The 15,523-nt window shown below is 45.5% G+C and overlaps 1 protein-coding gene across 7 annotated transcripts; it reads right to left on the bottom strand.

Moving 5' to 3' along the window:
- Nucleotides 1-818: 818 nt before the first annotated feature.
- NCOA4 (nuclear receptor coactivator 4) lies at nt 819-14,515 on the bottom strand. 7 transcript variants are annotated; one of them, XM_074591533.1, is made up of 10 exons: nt 14,419-14,515; nt 8,377-8,530; nt 7,802-7,942; nt 7,593-7,681; nt 6,999-7,107; nt 6,333-6,404; nt 4,917-5,063; nt 3,673-4,686; nt 3,219-3,308; nt 819-2,611 (listed from the first exon to the last, which is right to left on the bottom strand). In XM_074591533.1, exons 2-10 carry the CDS (start codon nt 8,515-8,517, stop codon nt 2,606-2,608), a joined length of 1,809 nt encoding a protein of 602 aa, XP_074447634.1. In that variant the 5' UTR covers nt 8,518-8,530; nt 14,419-14,515; the 3' UTR covers nt 819-2,605. The 7 variants fall into 7 exon arrangements, with proteins under 7 accessions (XP_074447634.1, XP_074447637.1, XP_074447631.1 ...); XM_074591536.1 differs by having other exon boundaries at nt 4,917-5,060; XM_074591530.1 differs by lacking the exon at nt 14,419-14,515 and adding an exon at nt 13,937-14,248.
- Nucleotides 14,516-15,523: the final 1,008 nt, after the last annotated feature.

Here is a 15,523-nt window from a genome sequence, read left to right as displayed (position 1 = left end):
AAAGGTCTCCAAGTGTTTGGTAAGCCACAGTGTTCTCTGCTTCTGCTACTCTGTCTTCCTCGTCTTTGGAACACCTTAAGTATTTTTTCCCCTGTCTTTGAAAGCTAAACATTCAGCATACGTGTTTGGAAGTTCTGCACGTGGCCGCTTCTAACAAAGAACCTCTAGTCCATTTACAAAAACTACGTGTACACACACACCCACGAGAAATTCAAGGTATTGTGCTTGAAAGGCTGCCAGGCGCAGCTGCTCTCTCGTGAGAATGTTCTCTTAATGCTACAATGCAGCCAGGAGTTTAAAAGAGTGGAAAATCCTCAAAGGAGGAACAAAACATGCAGGGAGCCAGATGTTCAAAAACCAGGAGAGCAGAAGAGCTGGAAAGAAACTAACTTCCAATTGTGCAGCCAGACCAGAGATGTTCTACAGGCGTGGGAGAAGACGACTGAAGGCCACTAAGTCCATAAATCCTCCTTAAGTATTAAAGTGATAAGACACAAACATGTCATTTTGTCTAAATCTGTATTTCTTACAGCAACCAGTAGCAGCGGGGTGACTGGGGCACAGCAGCCCTGTGTGGTGGGACTGTTGCGGTGCAGTGACAGTGAGGAGCTTCCCCCGAGGCCGTACCTGGTGCTGGGGTTTTCTGCTTGGAGAGCGGGGTCTGTGCAGCCGTGGGGGGGGGCAAAACGCAGAGCCAAAACCTGCGACTCCAGCACGGGGATGGAAGCACAGCTGCAGCACCATCCAAGCAGGAGTTAACAGGGCAACGCGCCGCAGCACTTCCTGTTAACCATCTTGCAAAGCAGACATACCACACCTTTGGTTGCAATTATTTTTTAATGGAAAAGACTAATCAATGTTTTACATAAATATCAATTATGATAAGTCAGTTGAGTAAGTAAAGGAATACATACCCCCAAGTTTTAAAGGCTCATAATGAACTGACAAAGTAGCACACAATGACAACTACAAGGAATTATAAGAGGTGGGCTGCACGTCAGTCGCCTTCCTGTAAGTTCAACTGCTAAGCAAATGAGGCCGTTATTGGAGTTAGTCACCCTGCAGTCTCCCCATGCAGCAACAAGGACACCTTCCAAGGGAAAGTGAACTTCAAAAACGTAAAGCCTCAACTATGGAAGTACGAAAGCCTCGAGTGGTCCGCTGACATTAAGCCCTTTCAGGGTCTGGTTTCAGATGCACAGTGTCCCCCTCTCAGATAAAAACTTATTTTTAACCAAATGCACAGGTTCTGTCAGACAGGAATGTGATCACGCTGAGAAGTGAGACCAAGGTTGGATCTTGCTAATATTTTCCTTCCTACCGCGTTGTGAAGAACTGAAATCACTCTTGCTGCCAGGCAGGCTGCAGCGATGGGGAGAAGGGGAGGCTGTTTTTCTAGTCCCCAAGAGCAATTTGTTAAGTGAGTATAAGCTGCACCAGAAACTATGTAACTTCACAGTTTTTCATGCAATCTGACGGGCAGGATCCGCATTTCCATCCAACATCTCCGCACTCCTTCCTGTGGGCTCAAAATGCTAAACACCTGAAGAGGTACTGCTCATATTATGTCCACAGCTACAGGGATCAGAGTTACCCGACCCTGCTTTCATATGCAGAACAACACGGAAATCCACAGCTTAAATATCTTTAAAATGGATCAGTGGGAGCCACGCAGTTTGCCAAGTTAGTGTTTCCCAATTAAACGGCATATCATCAATCTGATGAGAAGGCATCTAATTCCCCAAATAATTACCTTTAAATACTATGTGGCTAAGATGCCTGCTTTGCAGTCGTTTAGTCAATAAAAGCCCATTATGAATTATCAAAACTAGCAAAAATGTACACATTTCATCTTACAGCTTTTTCAGTGAAATTCAAATAGTTACTAAATGCTGGGGACATGGTAGGATCTCATCTACTGACGCATGAAAGTTAACACCGTGCCCTGTTCTCTAAATGGCTCAAAAATTTGCCAGAGAAGTTTTCATTCAAAACTAAAGTTACCAATTCCCCTGTCAGGTCCCATAAATTCATATTTTTTTCAAAACCAGCACTACACACACGCAGCCGGGAGATGCACCAATACAAGATGCAAATGAAACCTTTAAAGTTAGCAACTGCTCAGTAAAAGAAATTGCTTCCAAATACAGCCTAAGTGACCTTGCAACCCCAGTAAGCTGGAACCCAACGCATGACAAAGTCGTAGCAGCTGAAAGGAAAGGCAACACTTCGGAACTCCCTGCCAAAGGCAGACGTTTCACAGCACCAGAGAGATTCTGCTTTGTACTTGCATTGGCTTCAACAGACTTCAAGTGACAACCCATTGAAGAAGATTCATGTAGTCCCATAACAGATACGAATTTACTAACACCTCTAGAGTATCGGATTGCTTATGCTCAGTGGGTTTACATTTCAGAATTAATCATAACAAAAAGGCATCTTCTGCACCGTAACTCTGTTATATGAGGAATCTTTCTTTTTGTTATAATTTTAGAAGAAAAAGCAGATGGCCAAACACAAACACAAGAATTCAGCTGGCTGCAGTCACTCAGCGTGATGTGCGATTGATCAGCAGGAAGGGGATGATTTCAATGCTTCCAGTTCTTCACATCTAAAAAAAATTAAAATTCGGTTATCCTCTTTAATAAACAGAAAGCAACACTTTTGGGAAAAAAAAAACAGGTGTAAGGCGCCCTGGGTAAAAAAAAATAAAAAAAATAAAAAAAAATCATACTAAAATACTTCCTGGAACTGAGTATCTTGCCTTTCAGGGTTTGAAGTCTGCCTGCTGAGAAGGACTTTTTTCATGAATTTCAAAAACCATGATAAAAGAGTTATCTCAGCAGAAAGGAAAAACACGTCATCAGCTGTAAATACATTACCAAGATAAGAAAGAAGCAACCTGGAAATTTAGACATTAACTGCATGTTCTAGTTAGAACAGAAATTAGCAAGATTTTACCAAGTATCAATCAGTTGAAGAGTGATTTACTCAAGAACATAAGTAATTCCCTCCCTGGCTCGTGATCAAAAGAGGAGGAATAATGGAAAAGTAGAATGGTCCAAGCTGTTAGAAAGGTCTACGGGGAGGAAATCACAACACTGTTAAACATCACATTTAGAGAACTCTGAAGACAACAGTTAGCTGCCAGCATCTGTATTCTGTACCCCCGCGTTATGTTCAGGCTCAGCTGTTCTAAGGCGTTCTGTGCATCCTACCTGTAAAGGAGTCCGATACAGCCATTTTTCTTTATCTCCATTGAGTTTCATACATGCAAAAAGGTCACAAACTGTAGGAAGGCCAAAATCCTGAAAGAGAAGTCACCTCAATTACTGATCTATCTCCAAACATAAACACATTCTGATGTATCTTAAAATTCTGTCAAGTGTTAAATAAGAAATAAAACTGACTTCTGAGTCTTTGAGACGAATACTTTCTTCATTTAGTAAAACATGTTAACTTCATTTGGGTTGGACGCTGGCCTCACCTGCTTAAGTAACTAAGCAATAATCACTGAAAACATTAAAAGAGCTAAGAAACCCAAAAACTGTCAGTATTACCCAGAAGAGCTATGAATTTGGAAGAGAAGGCAGGCATTACATGCAGTAAAACAATAAACCCGACACACTGGCTTAAGACCCAGCAATAACAAAAACTTAGGAACGTGCTCACTTGTGCTTTCTTGCGTAGAAGCCATTTATCTTCCGCTGGAGGCGGATTAGCATTTTCTAGGTTGTTTGAAGTCAACACCCAACTGTTTACGTTCAAGGGGAGGTGGAATGGAGCCAGGAGGTCTAGGAAAGGACTCTTGAAACTATTATCTGCTTTTTCCCTACTCGCCTTTTCTTCTGCACTCTCTGCTTTGTGCTCAGACTTGGCTAGCCAGCTTGTCAGAGGCCTTTCCAGCAATACTTTCAAGGGTTCTGCGATCTCTGCTGAATAATCCGCTTTCTCTGCACTAACAGGTTCCCCTGTGAGCTGCTGAGAGGGGTTAAGCCAGGAACTGGCAGCAGACTTGGTCTTCTCCTGTTCAGGGCTTGGTACATCTTTCTGGCTGACTGGAACTCCGTTTTTATCCTTCCCTTCTTTCTTCAGAAGCCATTTACACAGAGCCTCTTTTCCACAGTTTTCATCACACACGCACTCTGAAAAGCTGGCACACACGTCGTTAGCTTTGCACACATCTTCCACCTTCAATGGGGCCTGGGGATGCTGAAGCAGCCAAGCATTGACAGCAGATGCAGCGGCTGATTTCTTTCCATCAAGATGCTCATTCAGGCACTTCAGATTTCCCAGGTTCTCAATTTCCACACTTTTGATCTGGCTGCCACGACAACTGGTACATGTTTCAGCTTTGAGGAGCCAATCATTCAAATTGAATTCTTCCCTAAAAGGTTTGAATTCATACTTCCATTTCTCATCTGAAGCAGCACTACTTCCATTTTCTGTGTCAGGAGTAAGCAGCCAGTCAGAAAGGTCCATCTCTTCTTGTCCAAGGGATTCTAGTTCCTCCACCTGTTCAAAAGCGGAAACGGACGAGTTGAAAGTAGAGGTGGAGTCCTTGCGGCCCGGGGAGTCCATCTTCCCAGCAGCATCACGCTGTTGATTCTGCAGGAGCCAGTTTTCCAAGTCTTTCAGATTTCCCCACGCTTGCTCAAAATAACAGACTTTGGAAGAATTTAAATCCTAGTAAAGACATATTGAAATGCATGTATTAACACTAAAAGACAAATGTTCAGTAACCATTCACACAGTGAGAGCTTGGAGAATTCTGATAGTAAGTGCAAAAGTAGAAGCTGAACATGAGGCAGAGTGAAGAGAATTACAGAAGGTTCAATTCCCACCATATTCTGCCTGCAATCGGATACGGTGTTTTCCCCTTTATTAAAAACTAGGTTAGTGCATAAAAGGCGTACCTGGCTGGGCTCTGACACACATTTTTGTGTAACCCATTCTTCAAGATTGGTGCTGGGCACATACGGAGCCTGGCAAACGCCCACAGGTCTGCTTCCAAGTAGCCAGTCTGCAAGCGAGGCGCTCACTGTCCCACACAATGTTTTCTGCTGAGAAAGAACATTCTTGGTTATGAGAAAGCCTAATTGCTGAGGCAACCTATGGTGAGCATCACAACAGGCACTCAACATGCACTAGTATTTCTGAACCAAAAGAAAAAAAAGTCCCTTCTAATTAAGAAAAAAGTAAATCTTCAGTCGCCTGTATGACTTTAAACCACTGCACCAATAGTTCTGTGATCCCAGATTCTTCAGAGAGCAAATGACAAGAAACGGAAGCAACGCCTTCTACAACACAAAATTCTGATAAATGTACCTGTGCTGGTTTTGGTGCAGTAGAGTTAATTTTCTTCACAGTAGCTGGTATGGGGCTGTTTTGTATTTGTGCTGGAAACAGTGTTGATGTTTTCGTTATTGCTGAGCAGCGCTCACACAGCATCAGGGGCTTTTCTGCTCCTCACCCCACCAGCGAGTGGGCTGGGGGGCAAAAGAAGTTGGGAGGGGACACAGCTGGGACAGCTGACCCCAGCTGACCACAGGGATATTCCATGCCATGTGACACCACCCTCAGCATATAAAGCTGGGGAAGAAGGAAAGGGGGGATGTCCAGATTTATGGCATTTTGTCTTCCCAAGTAACCATCACGCATGATCGAGCCCTGTCTCCCTGGGGATGGCTGAACGCCTGTCTGCCCACAGGAAGCAGTGAATGATTTCCTTTTTTTGCTTTGCTTGCATGCGCGGCTTTTGCTTTACCTACTAAACTGTCTTTAATCTCAATCCATGAGTTTTCTCACTTTTACTCTTCCAATTCTCTCCCGTGTCCCACTGGGGAGGAGTGAGCAAGCAGCTGTGTGGTGCCTAGCTGCTGGCTGGGGTCAAACCACGACACAGCCATAATCCTGCATAAACCAGCCAAAACCCTCCTTCTGAGCACAATTCCCGTTACTGATTTGCTACCCTCCTTCACTGACACTGTTTCTGTGCAGAGCCCAACATAAGATTAACCATTAATTTCTGCATTAAAAGGAATCAGACAGTTCCAAGTCCTGACTTGACAACATCAAGAAATATTAAATTAAAAAAATTCTGACTGACAGTCACACTTCAAATTCACTTTCATACTATGTTGTTGCACGTCTGTTCTTGGAGCAGCCAGAACATCAGATCACTAATGCTGACCACAGCGACTGTTACCGGCTACTCAAACATCTTAACAAAGAAACAGAAGTCATTACTCAAGCAAGCTTACATACTGTGCGTGACTTCTCCTTTCCCTTTAATACAATTAAACATTCACAGATACAAGTCTTAATCTTACCTGCTCACAGTTCATTAGGGCACAATTCTGCCCTGGGAACCAGGGAGAAGTATTCTCTCTCTCTGAGGTTTGCTGTAAGGAAAGAAAAGTTAATTTAAATCTCAATTTTGTCCAGTTTCTAGGGTGAATTCTACAATAAAGCAGAAGTAAAGCAAAGTAAAGCTAACAGTTCTCTCAACATTTAAAAACAGAATGGAGAAAGATTTACTATAAAAATACTACCTTCAGTCCACTTCCTTTAAGAGAATCTTCTCTGATCATACAAGAGATACGCTGCTTACATAAGAATCTCAAAATATTTGTATTGCAGAAAGTCATCCGCTCTGTATAACTTTTCTTTAGATATACAATATCTAAAGAAAACCATAACAAATTTTCAGTTGCTGGAGTGGAGTACGAATACAATCATCATTCCCTCAGTCTCTGCCAAAATATATTAAAATAACCTGTATGTAACTAGATCTAAACTCAGTCAAAATCAGAACTACATGCAATAGTTAATAAACCACTGTGTATATATTATACAGCTAAAACTGTATGACTCATTCAAGATCCACTCAAGCTATAACTAAAAGTACAAATATCACTTGGAATACATTGCACTACTGCCTCAAGAAAATTTTTTTTTTTCAAGTATTCCAACCCAGGCAAGTCTTGGTTGCTTACCATCGTTTTAATTGAACCAAATGAGGTAATAGCCTGTCGAAGGTAAGATGTGTCAGCCTCAAAATTCAGGATGGAAGACTCCTCTGGTTTAAGAGTCAGACTTCCCAGTCTGAAAAAGAAAGATGATAGTTAAGTGAAGGGGAAAAAAAAAAAAGAAAAAGTGAAAAAAACCCAACAATCTTCTTCATCTGTCATTTTTGGGAATGAGTGCATTATTCCATAAAAAGGCTTCCAAGCTGACTTAGCACTAATTAGGTAACCAAAAGACTTTTAATACTTGCATAGAGATTCCTATCCACATATCAAGAACAGAATAAATAGCCAGCAAAACACAAGTTTCTCCTTCTTACTTCAATTGCCATCAACATCTAATATTTGAAATAATCTGAACAAGTGAGTACCTCCATTGCTCGTTATAGTCCTGTTTTTTCAATCTAGGGTAAAAAAGATGAGAGGAATCCTATCTCAGACTGCTTTAAAGATCTTATTTCTAAGAACCATTAAAAACGTGGAAACAGTGAGTTAGTTCTATTAGAATCAAAAATCAGGTTAAATTCATAAGTCAAAATAACTTGCATCATAAAATATATTTACCTCTCCAAGCAAACTGAAATCTGGTTTGCAAGTTCATTACTATAGGAGCGTTCCAGCTGATGAATAAGGCAGTTGAATTGTCCCAAATACTGCATGGAAGACAAAACACATGATATTGTTTTGGCTTCTAAGATTAAAATTGAGAAAATACTTGCAAGGAGAAAGTTTACTTAAAAATGCCAGTGCAACAATCTGCAACCAGCTCTTACCCAATAGAGCTGCTGCGCCTGCTGCTGCAACGCCTCCTCTTTCAGCTGCTGAATGAGATCTACCTGCTCGAACAGCCAAACTTCACGACTGCGCAGGCATTCCAGGTGCCGGCTTATGTGGCTGTGAATCTTGGCTTTTACCTGTAAGGTAATATGTGCCATTTCTAGAACATCTGTCAAACAGTATGAACAAGCATATGCTGTGCTGATTACAAAACAGTATTTGTCACAGAGAAGTGGTATGTTTGGAGCAATTCCTTTCTCAAAAACTAACCACAGTCACCCACAGCACCACATGACTCAAGGTAGTAAAAGTTCCAAGGCTACCTTTAAAGAAGTATCAAAGAACAGTATCTCTCTATTCTGATGTTTCAACCAACAGCTTTAGTAAATTCTGCGTGCCTAAGCTAGTAATACCTTTATCAAAAGCATGACCAAACTACACAGCAAGACACTTGCAAGTCTTTAGGAAAATTTCAGACCATCATCATAATAGAAAGTACTCTGGAATAATAAAAACTGGCAGTAAAATCATGTTAGTTATTAAAACATTTTTTAAAAGAATTTAAAATTACCTCCCGCCAGTTCTCTTTAATCTGTTGTTCAGCTTTGACAATTCCAGATATAGCTGTTTCCAAGTCCTTCTTTGCTTGAAGGCACTTCACCAGAGGCTCACTGCTGCAGGAATTTCTACTTCTATCTTGTGGTGGACTCATTCTTGGAGTGTTCCTAAAACACAACGAAAAAAAATATTTCATAATAGTTTCTATTCCTCTTTAATGGAAGAGGAAGGGCATCATATGAAGAACCATCTGCTCCACTATAAAGGTGAACAAAAATACCCCTAAGACCCTACACCAATGCATGTTCTCTAAACATAGATAGAGCTTTCTCCAGGGGCGACAATGGTCTCTCAAATGCCTCAGCCCACAGATTTTGCACAATCGCAGGAAAACCAACAGATATTTGACAACAGCTTCAACCGCAGAAGCTTAGGCAATCCTCCCCTGCCATCCACCTCCCTTTGGCTTTTATGTCTAGCCAGCAAACTCCAGCAGCCGAGGGCTGATTCAGGCGAGGTTCAGCAGCTCTGCCGGGGCTGGGGGAGGATGGCCTCAAGGGGCAGGAACTGTTTCAGACACACTTTTTTTCAGCTGCAGGCAAACGAACTAATTCTACTAAATTAACTAAACAAACTAATTCTAACTAAACAAAAATTCTAATACAGTTTGATGGACTAAAAAATGAAGTGCTGATACACAGATTGCTCTTTACCAAGCTGCAAAGGCTAAAACTTTCAGCCACTGCCCATTATTTCTGTCCTGGTCACAGCCACAGTAACTTACTCAACTTCGGTATATCCTCAAGTAAAAGAGGCTCAGATACAAAATTTCTAAAGAAGTTACACTGGTAAGGATTCTGCAAGTAAGGGAAAAAAGCTAAATATAGATTTTTAGTAAAAATGGGAAGTGCCAATATAAGCAGTTTTTCTAAATGGTGGGTATTTTGTTACTGAAGAGTTTCTATTCTCCTGTTAAGTTTCATGGGATCCCTGAAGCACTAACTAAAGGTTTGTAGTAAACAGTCTGTTTAAAACAATTCTTCATCAGTGACAGCTATGGGAATCCCCAGCAGAATTATTTAAAGTTTACACATGTACTATCTAAATATTTCATCGATTTTACCACTCCTCTGGAGGGAACTGAAAAGAGTATTTTGAATATGACAAGACAACCATGGAGCTTGTGCAACTGAACAGCTATTTAGGCTGCAATTTCCAAGCTCCATGATCATATAAACTGCAACCCAAAAATCCTTCTGTAGATCTGCTGCCAAGGCGCAGCAGATACATATAAGTTGTGTATTTCAGAGAGCAGAGGGCTAGGAGTGGTTCGCAAGTGGAAGCTGACAGGAAAAGCCAGGTTTGCTGTGAGGCAGTGGCAGAGGCTGCATCTCCCTTGGATCCCTCCACACCAGGGGCTCCCCAGAGCCCCCAGCCGTGAGACATGGAGCAGGCACAGCAGCCACACCGAGACCCTGCACCCAACTCAATCCCATCCTCACCATGTCGCCTCATCTTCTAGGAAGCACAGAACACAACTACAAGAGAAGTCAACTTCAATTTATGTTTTAAGCTTATGTTAATTCTACACCAAATTATAGACAGGGTGCAGAAGTCCAAAATGCATCATTCTCCATTCTGTTCTATGAATGCCAGTTTTGCCCTTGTATTCACATACTCTAATTCATTCACAGGTTCAGTTCTGTAAGATTTCATGATCTTTGCCTTGCTAGTGATGTTCAATAAAAGGGAAGCTTTCTCTTCATAACAGCCCTTAGATTTTATTTTGCTTGTCAACTCTCACGTACAACCTACAGTCAAAACGTAAGCGCGAGCCCTAGTTGTCAGATATAATCTAAAAGTATTAATGCAATGGCAGAGATATACCCTGCCAAGAAAACACGGATGTTAGATATATTAAAAGCTGTCACATACTCAAAAGTAAACAAAAAATTCATATTGGTCTTTCTTATTTCATTCATCGTACTCTTACATAACAAATGATCAAAGTCTGAAAGGCTAAATGTAATTGCCATGTTTGCTCACACAGTAGATAATGTACTTATAAGAGTTTTGTGAAAAATACATTAAGCTGTGTATCTACAAATGCCAAGTCCAAACTATGCTGCATTGCCATTTTTGTGTTTTCTGACTTTATGCCACTAGGGAATTGGACTTAATGCCTGGAGAAATGCTACTTTTTCACACTTTGCATGAGCAACTTCATACTGGCACAGTCAAATTTAAGGAATTTACACAGGCTCCTCGAATGACCTCTGAAAATACTTGCATTTATTGCTTTTCTGATTTTTCATTTGATTGCAAGAGTCCCAAATGTATACAGAGAGAATGAATGCTGCTCTCCTGCAGCCCGCCAGCTCTTGTAAAATGGCTGTCCTTAAGCTTTGTCAAAAATTACCCAATAAAACTAACATTACAGTTGAGGATGAGAGCCAATCCATCCTTCTTTTCAATTTCCACAAGCCTCTAACAAAAACAAGCAGGGGTAACCACCCATTTCCTCACATCCCGATTATCACCAAACAGTGCGAGGTGTTTTAAGACGTTTTCGGGTCCCATGCTCTGAAATACCCGAGATCATAGGCTTAGGCTCAACAGTAACAAAATACAATTACTTCTGCAACAGGATACATGGTTGCAATCACCATTTTTGGCCATTTCCACACCGTTGAACCGTTTCCATCCCCAGGACGGCAGCCCACCACGGGTATGGGTCACGGGACGCACACCCCCCCGCCTCAAACCAGCTGAAATTGCACTTACTTTCCGTGGCGAAGGCAGCAATTCCGCAGCGCCCTGCTTACAGAGCCCTTTCCGTTACAGGCGACCCGGTCACGGCGCGGGGGAAGAAGCCGCTGGTGGCCGCCCCGGTGCCCCGTAGCCCCGCTCCTTATCGCGCCGGGCAGCCGGCCCCCGCCCGGCCCCGCCCCGCCGCCACAGCGCCCGGCCGCGCCCGCACGTCGGCAGCGGCCGGGGGAGGCGCCGGAGCCGCCTCGGGGGCGCGGGAGGGAGCGGGGGGCCTGGGCCGGGGCGGCCGCCGCGCCGCTCCGCCAGCCCTTCTGCGGGGCGGGGAGCGGGAGCGGCACCGGGCACGTCCGTGCCAGCCTCCCCTATCGAAAATACCCAGCGCCTCCTGCCTTCGCCGGCAGTTTAAACCGCAAAACCAGAGAATTTTGCAACAAAACCACAGTTTCTTGCAACTTCGGAAGGCCGGCAAAGCGCCTTCTTCGTGCAATAAATGCAACACAGCACAGGCGAGCGCTAAGGCGTCCGGCGCGCGTTCCTGCGGCAGCACCGAGGGACACACAGCAGCCAAATCAAACCTTCCGTCCCCGGCCACGCACAGACCCCCTGCACCAAGAGGGTCCCTGGTCCAGCACTGCACCTGCAAGTTCCAGAAATCCGCCTGATAACAAACCGCTCGGACGCGGTTTGCTCCTGGCGGGACTGAGATGACACCTACACACACAATTCTTATCGTGTCTCCCCTTGCTTCCACAATTTCACACGCAGGGGAAAGCACGCGTAGGCACTTGCATGTAATCCGCAAAAAAGGTATAGCTATGAAACCAAAAGAACTGCCCAAACGAGGCAGGAAGATAATACTATTGCTCCCAGTTGCAAAATAACTACCAGTCCTTGCAGAGAGGTTTTTGCCTGCTTCTGTTGACACCCAAAAGGCTGGCTGGAGGGCTGTCCCTGCAAAGACCCCACAGCTAAAACTTGTGCTCACAGCATCACTCCTCCCAGCGCTCTGTACCATCTCCAGCCTCCAAACTGTCTGCCTGCCGCCACCCCTGCGGTACCACTTCCCATAGCCTTCTCCTGCTTCTATTATCAGAAGCTGCTGGACAAAAAAAAATCCTTTTTAAAATTTAGATTATAATTAAATATCAGTGGCTGGGAGCGGAGGAGGAGGAGACGACAACCCTTCCTTGCCCAGCAATCTGCTAACAGGCTAGCAGAAAACTGGTTTTACCAGCTTTTCACTTTCAGCACAACCATGCCTGCTGCACCCAGGAAGATCATTGTTTTCCACCTCAAATGGGTGTTGAATAACCTCAAAAAGATGGCTGTGCCAAGCCTCTGCTGGGGAAAAGCTTCTGAACGGAACAAAACCAAACAGGCTCTACTTATAAATGTGGAATGATTTCTTTCAGTTGGCAGGACAAGGCTGTTCTAAAGGTCTCTGTGACCTGACTTCATGTGGTTTTAAACCAGCTGGCTTGTTTGAACTGAAATCACTCTTCATTTCCATTTTATCCCACCAGAAAAACAGTAGTTCCTCTTAAGTAACTATCCCAAATTAGGTATGTGGGAGTTGTGGTCAGGGAGTGAAGTACCCTAAGTACACAAGCTGAATCTCAGACATTTCCATTTACATCCAAGCATAACAAGCATTTTATACAGTACAGCACCAACACCAGGACCCACTATCTGTGCAGAACGTCTGCTGGGGGGGAGATTACTTTAGTTCAAAACAATTGTGTGCCACCGTACTTCGTAAGTCACAGGCCACATGCAGAAAAAAGTACCGCTAACAGTTCTGAGTAAGTGAAATTAACATCTTACGGAACAATAATAATTAAAAAAAAGTTTCAGGTGATACGTTTCCTAAAATTCAAGTAGGTTTTACCTGTCTGCACCGGACTGGATATGCCACAAACCTGAACACACAGATCTGCCTTTTCAGCCTATTTTTAGCCCTGGAAGAGCCCGGCCAAGTGCACAAAGCACTTGTACTGAGATGCCTTCACAAGAGCCGGGTTCCAAGGAGTCGCAAGTCACCAGTGCAGTTGAGACAATAAGTCTCATCAGCATTTTATTTCATTGATCGTAAATGTCTTTTTTAAGTATAGAACAGCAGGCACACAAATAAAATCACAAAATATCTAAATATGATGGCCTGAAATCACCATGCCATAATTACCTACAATACCAAAGCAGACATCCCAGAACAGCAAAGACACGCTGTTATCTTAACACAGATTTTACATTACAACACGACCATCTTTCAGACTTTTGCATTTAAATCCCTTTGGGAAACAACTGGCAAATCCCTTGCTCTGCTTGAAGCCTATGGCCCCAAAGATGGCATTGCCACGCTCTATGTATATCCATCAATGCAACCTTATGCACTTGCAGAGTTATGAACAGTATTTTTTAAATGTCAGCTTTTTTCCCCTCCTGCGACCGCATAATTTACCGAAAACCCCAGCGAAAGACAACCTTGTTCCTCTGTCAGCTTTTCCCTTTAATCCCAGTCACAAAAACCGAGCTTAAAGCTGAAAGAATGACTAACAAAATCCCCGAAAGCTCAGGCTCAAACCACCTACCCACTACCTAACAGCAGTCGTTTTCCACACTTTCCATACACACGGTGCACGACAACTCCTGATCCTTTCTAACTCCGATTGTTATTGCTTCCACAACCTTTGAAAACCGAGTATTCGATCGAGGAGTGCGATGACTTTAGGCGTGCTAGCAGCTTAACGTCTCACAGGCATAAAAAGAAGGCGAGATCAGGGAAAAAAAAAAAAAAATCAACCCACGCCCTTCGCGTTGGATCAATGTCAGGCCTCCACCACAGAACGAGAGTTTCCTGCCCGGTCATGCGCGACCGAGGCCGGGCCGCCTGCACGACCTCCAGCCGGCGACTGCTGGCGGCAGCCGAAGCGGGAGGCCGGGCCGCCGGACACCTCCCTCCCGGGCCCCGCCGAGCCCGGCCTGCCCGGGCCGCGCTCCCCGCCCCGGCGCGGGGACACCCGGCCACCACCTCCCGGAGAACGGGGACGCGCATTTCTCTTAAACCAGCCCGAAGCGGGCGGCGAAACTGACAGAAATCCCTCACAGAAATTAACGACGCCGCCATCTACCCCCCCGCCTCCGCCCGGCCGCGGCTGGGGAACTCGTGTCCGCCTGTGTCCCACACACGTATTGCTCGCAACCGCCCGCCCGGCGGGGGACCTCGCCTCTGTCGCCGTTCCCCGTCCCGTCCCCCCCGAGGCGAGCCGTTCCCCCTCAGCTCACCGACCTCCGCCACGCCGCTGCCCCCTCAGCCGCGCGCCGCCGCAGCCACCCGGCACCGAACGGCAGCTCTCGCGAGAGCACGCCCCCGCCCCGCGCCGCCCCGCAGCGCCCCCTGGCGGCCCGGCGGCGGGCGCGGTGTGGGCTGTGAGGGAGCGGGGCCCGGCCGCCCGCCCCAGGCACCCTGCTCCGGCAGGGCCTCTCCCCCCGGAGCAGCCCTGGACCTCTGGCGTCCCCCCCTCTCCCCGGTGGCGACGGGAAGGCCGCCCGCCTGCCTCAGCCCCAGGGCGCCGTTGGAGGCCACCAGTGGCAGCCTGGCGGCCCTTCAGAGGCTGGGACCACGGCGGGCCACCGTCCGCCCCTGCGGCAAAGCCAAGCGGAGGGGAAGGATGAAGCAGAGATGTCAGGGGATGCGGCAAACCACCAGGGTTTGGTCGTTTTCGTGCCCACTGGAAAATGCCCTGCGTGCACTGCTTGGTCTGGCCTTACACAGTACTTTGTTTTCTGGTTTCGTCTTTCCCCAAGCGTGAAGCCCAGCAGAGCACTTCTAATACCTGCCATCGCAGTTTTCAGTGGGGAAAAGGATGCAGTTACTGTCCTGGAGGGCAGCAAAAGGGGGAAGCAATAACAAAGGGTTAGGGACAATCAGCAGTTGTTGTGCACCACGCTTACTGAAAGTTTGGGAAACAAATGCTGCTGCCTGCGCTTTTAGCGATTGAAGGCAAGGAGGTCTCCACCTTTCCAGGACCACCCAGCCAGCAGCCCTGAGAACCCCTGGCTGTGGAGCGCTGCCTTTAGTAGGTGTTTGCACAGTACTTAAAACAGAGAAAGGGCTTCGAATGGAACCCTAAGCAGCTGTGCAGCTCTGCATACATGTGGTAGCCAAGTCCTATGTGCTGGAGCTCCTCTGGGCATGGACCAAGGAGCCATTCTTTTGAACAGGATCTTACTCGAGGGTAGGGCTCACAGCTGCAGCCAGAGTACAAATAATTCGACGCTGACCTAAGAGAAAGTGGAAGTCTGGCACCTAATCCCAGCTGTGCTGTTACCCTAGGAACCTGCATTTCAGGTTTCTTCATCTACGCACGTAGGAGGCACAGGCTGTGCTATAT

This window comes from Larus michahellis, chromosome 6, assembly GCF_964199755.1.
Source record: "Larus michahellis chromosome 6, bLarMic1.1, whole genome shotgun sequence".
NCBI classification, from domain to species: domain Eukaryota; kingdom Metazoa; phylum Chordata; class Aves; order Charadriiformes; family Laridae; genus Larus; species Larus michahellis.
Note: the sequence above shows the minus strand (reverse complement) of the source record. Positions and strands in the feature narration are given on the sequence as shown.

Excerpts from the sequence above, each read along its gene's own strand:
- NCOA4 (XM_074591530.1), bottom strand. The coding sequence starts at position 14,184 with ATGCGCGTCCCCGTTCTCCGGGAGGTGGTGGCCGGGTGTCCCCGCGCC. Across the intron at positions 5,064-6,332 it reads CCCTAATGAACTGTGAGCAG|CAGAAAACATTGTGTGGGAC; the intron begins GTAAGATTAAGA and ends GTTCTTTCTCAG. Across the intron at positions 4,687-4,916 it reads GTGTGTCAGAGCCCAGCCAG|GATTTAAATTCTTCCAAAGT; the intron begins GTACGCCTTTTA and ends TGTCTTTACTAG.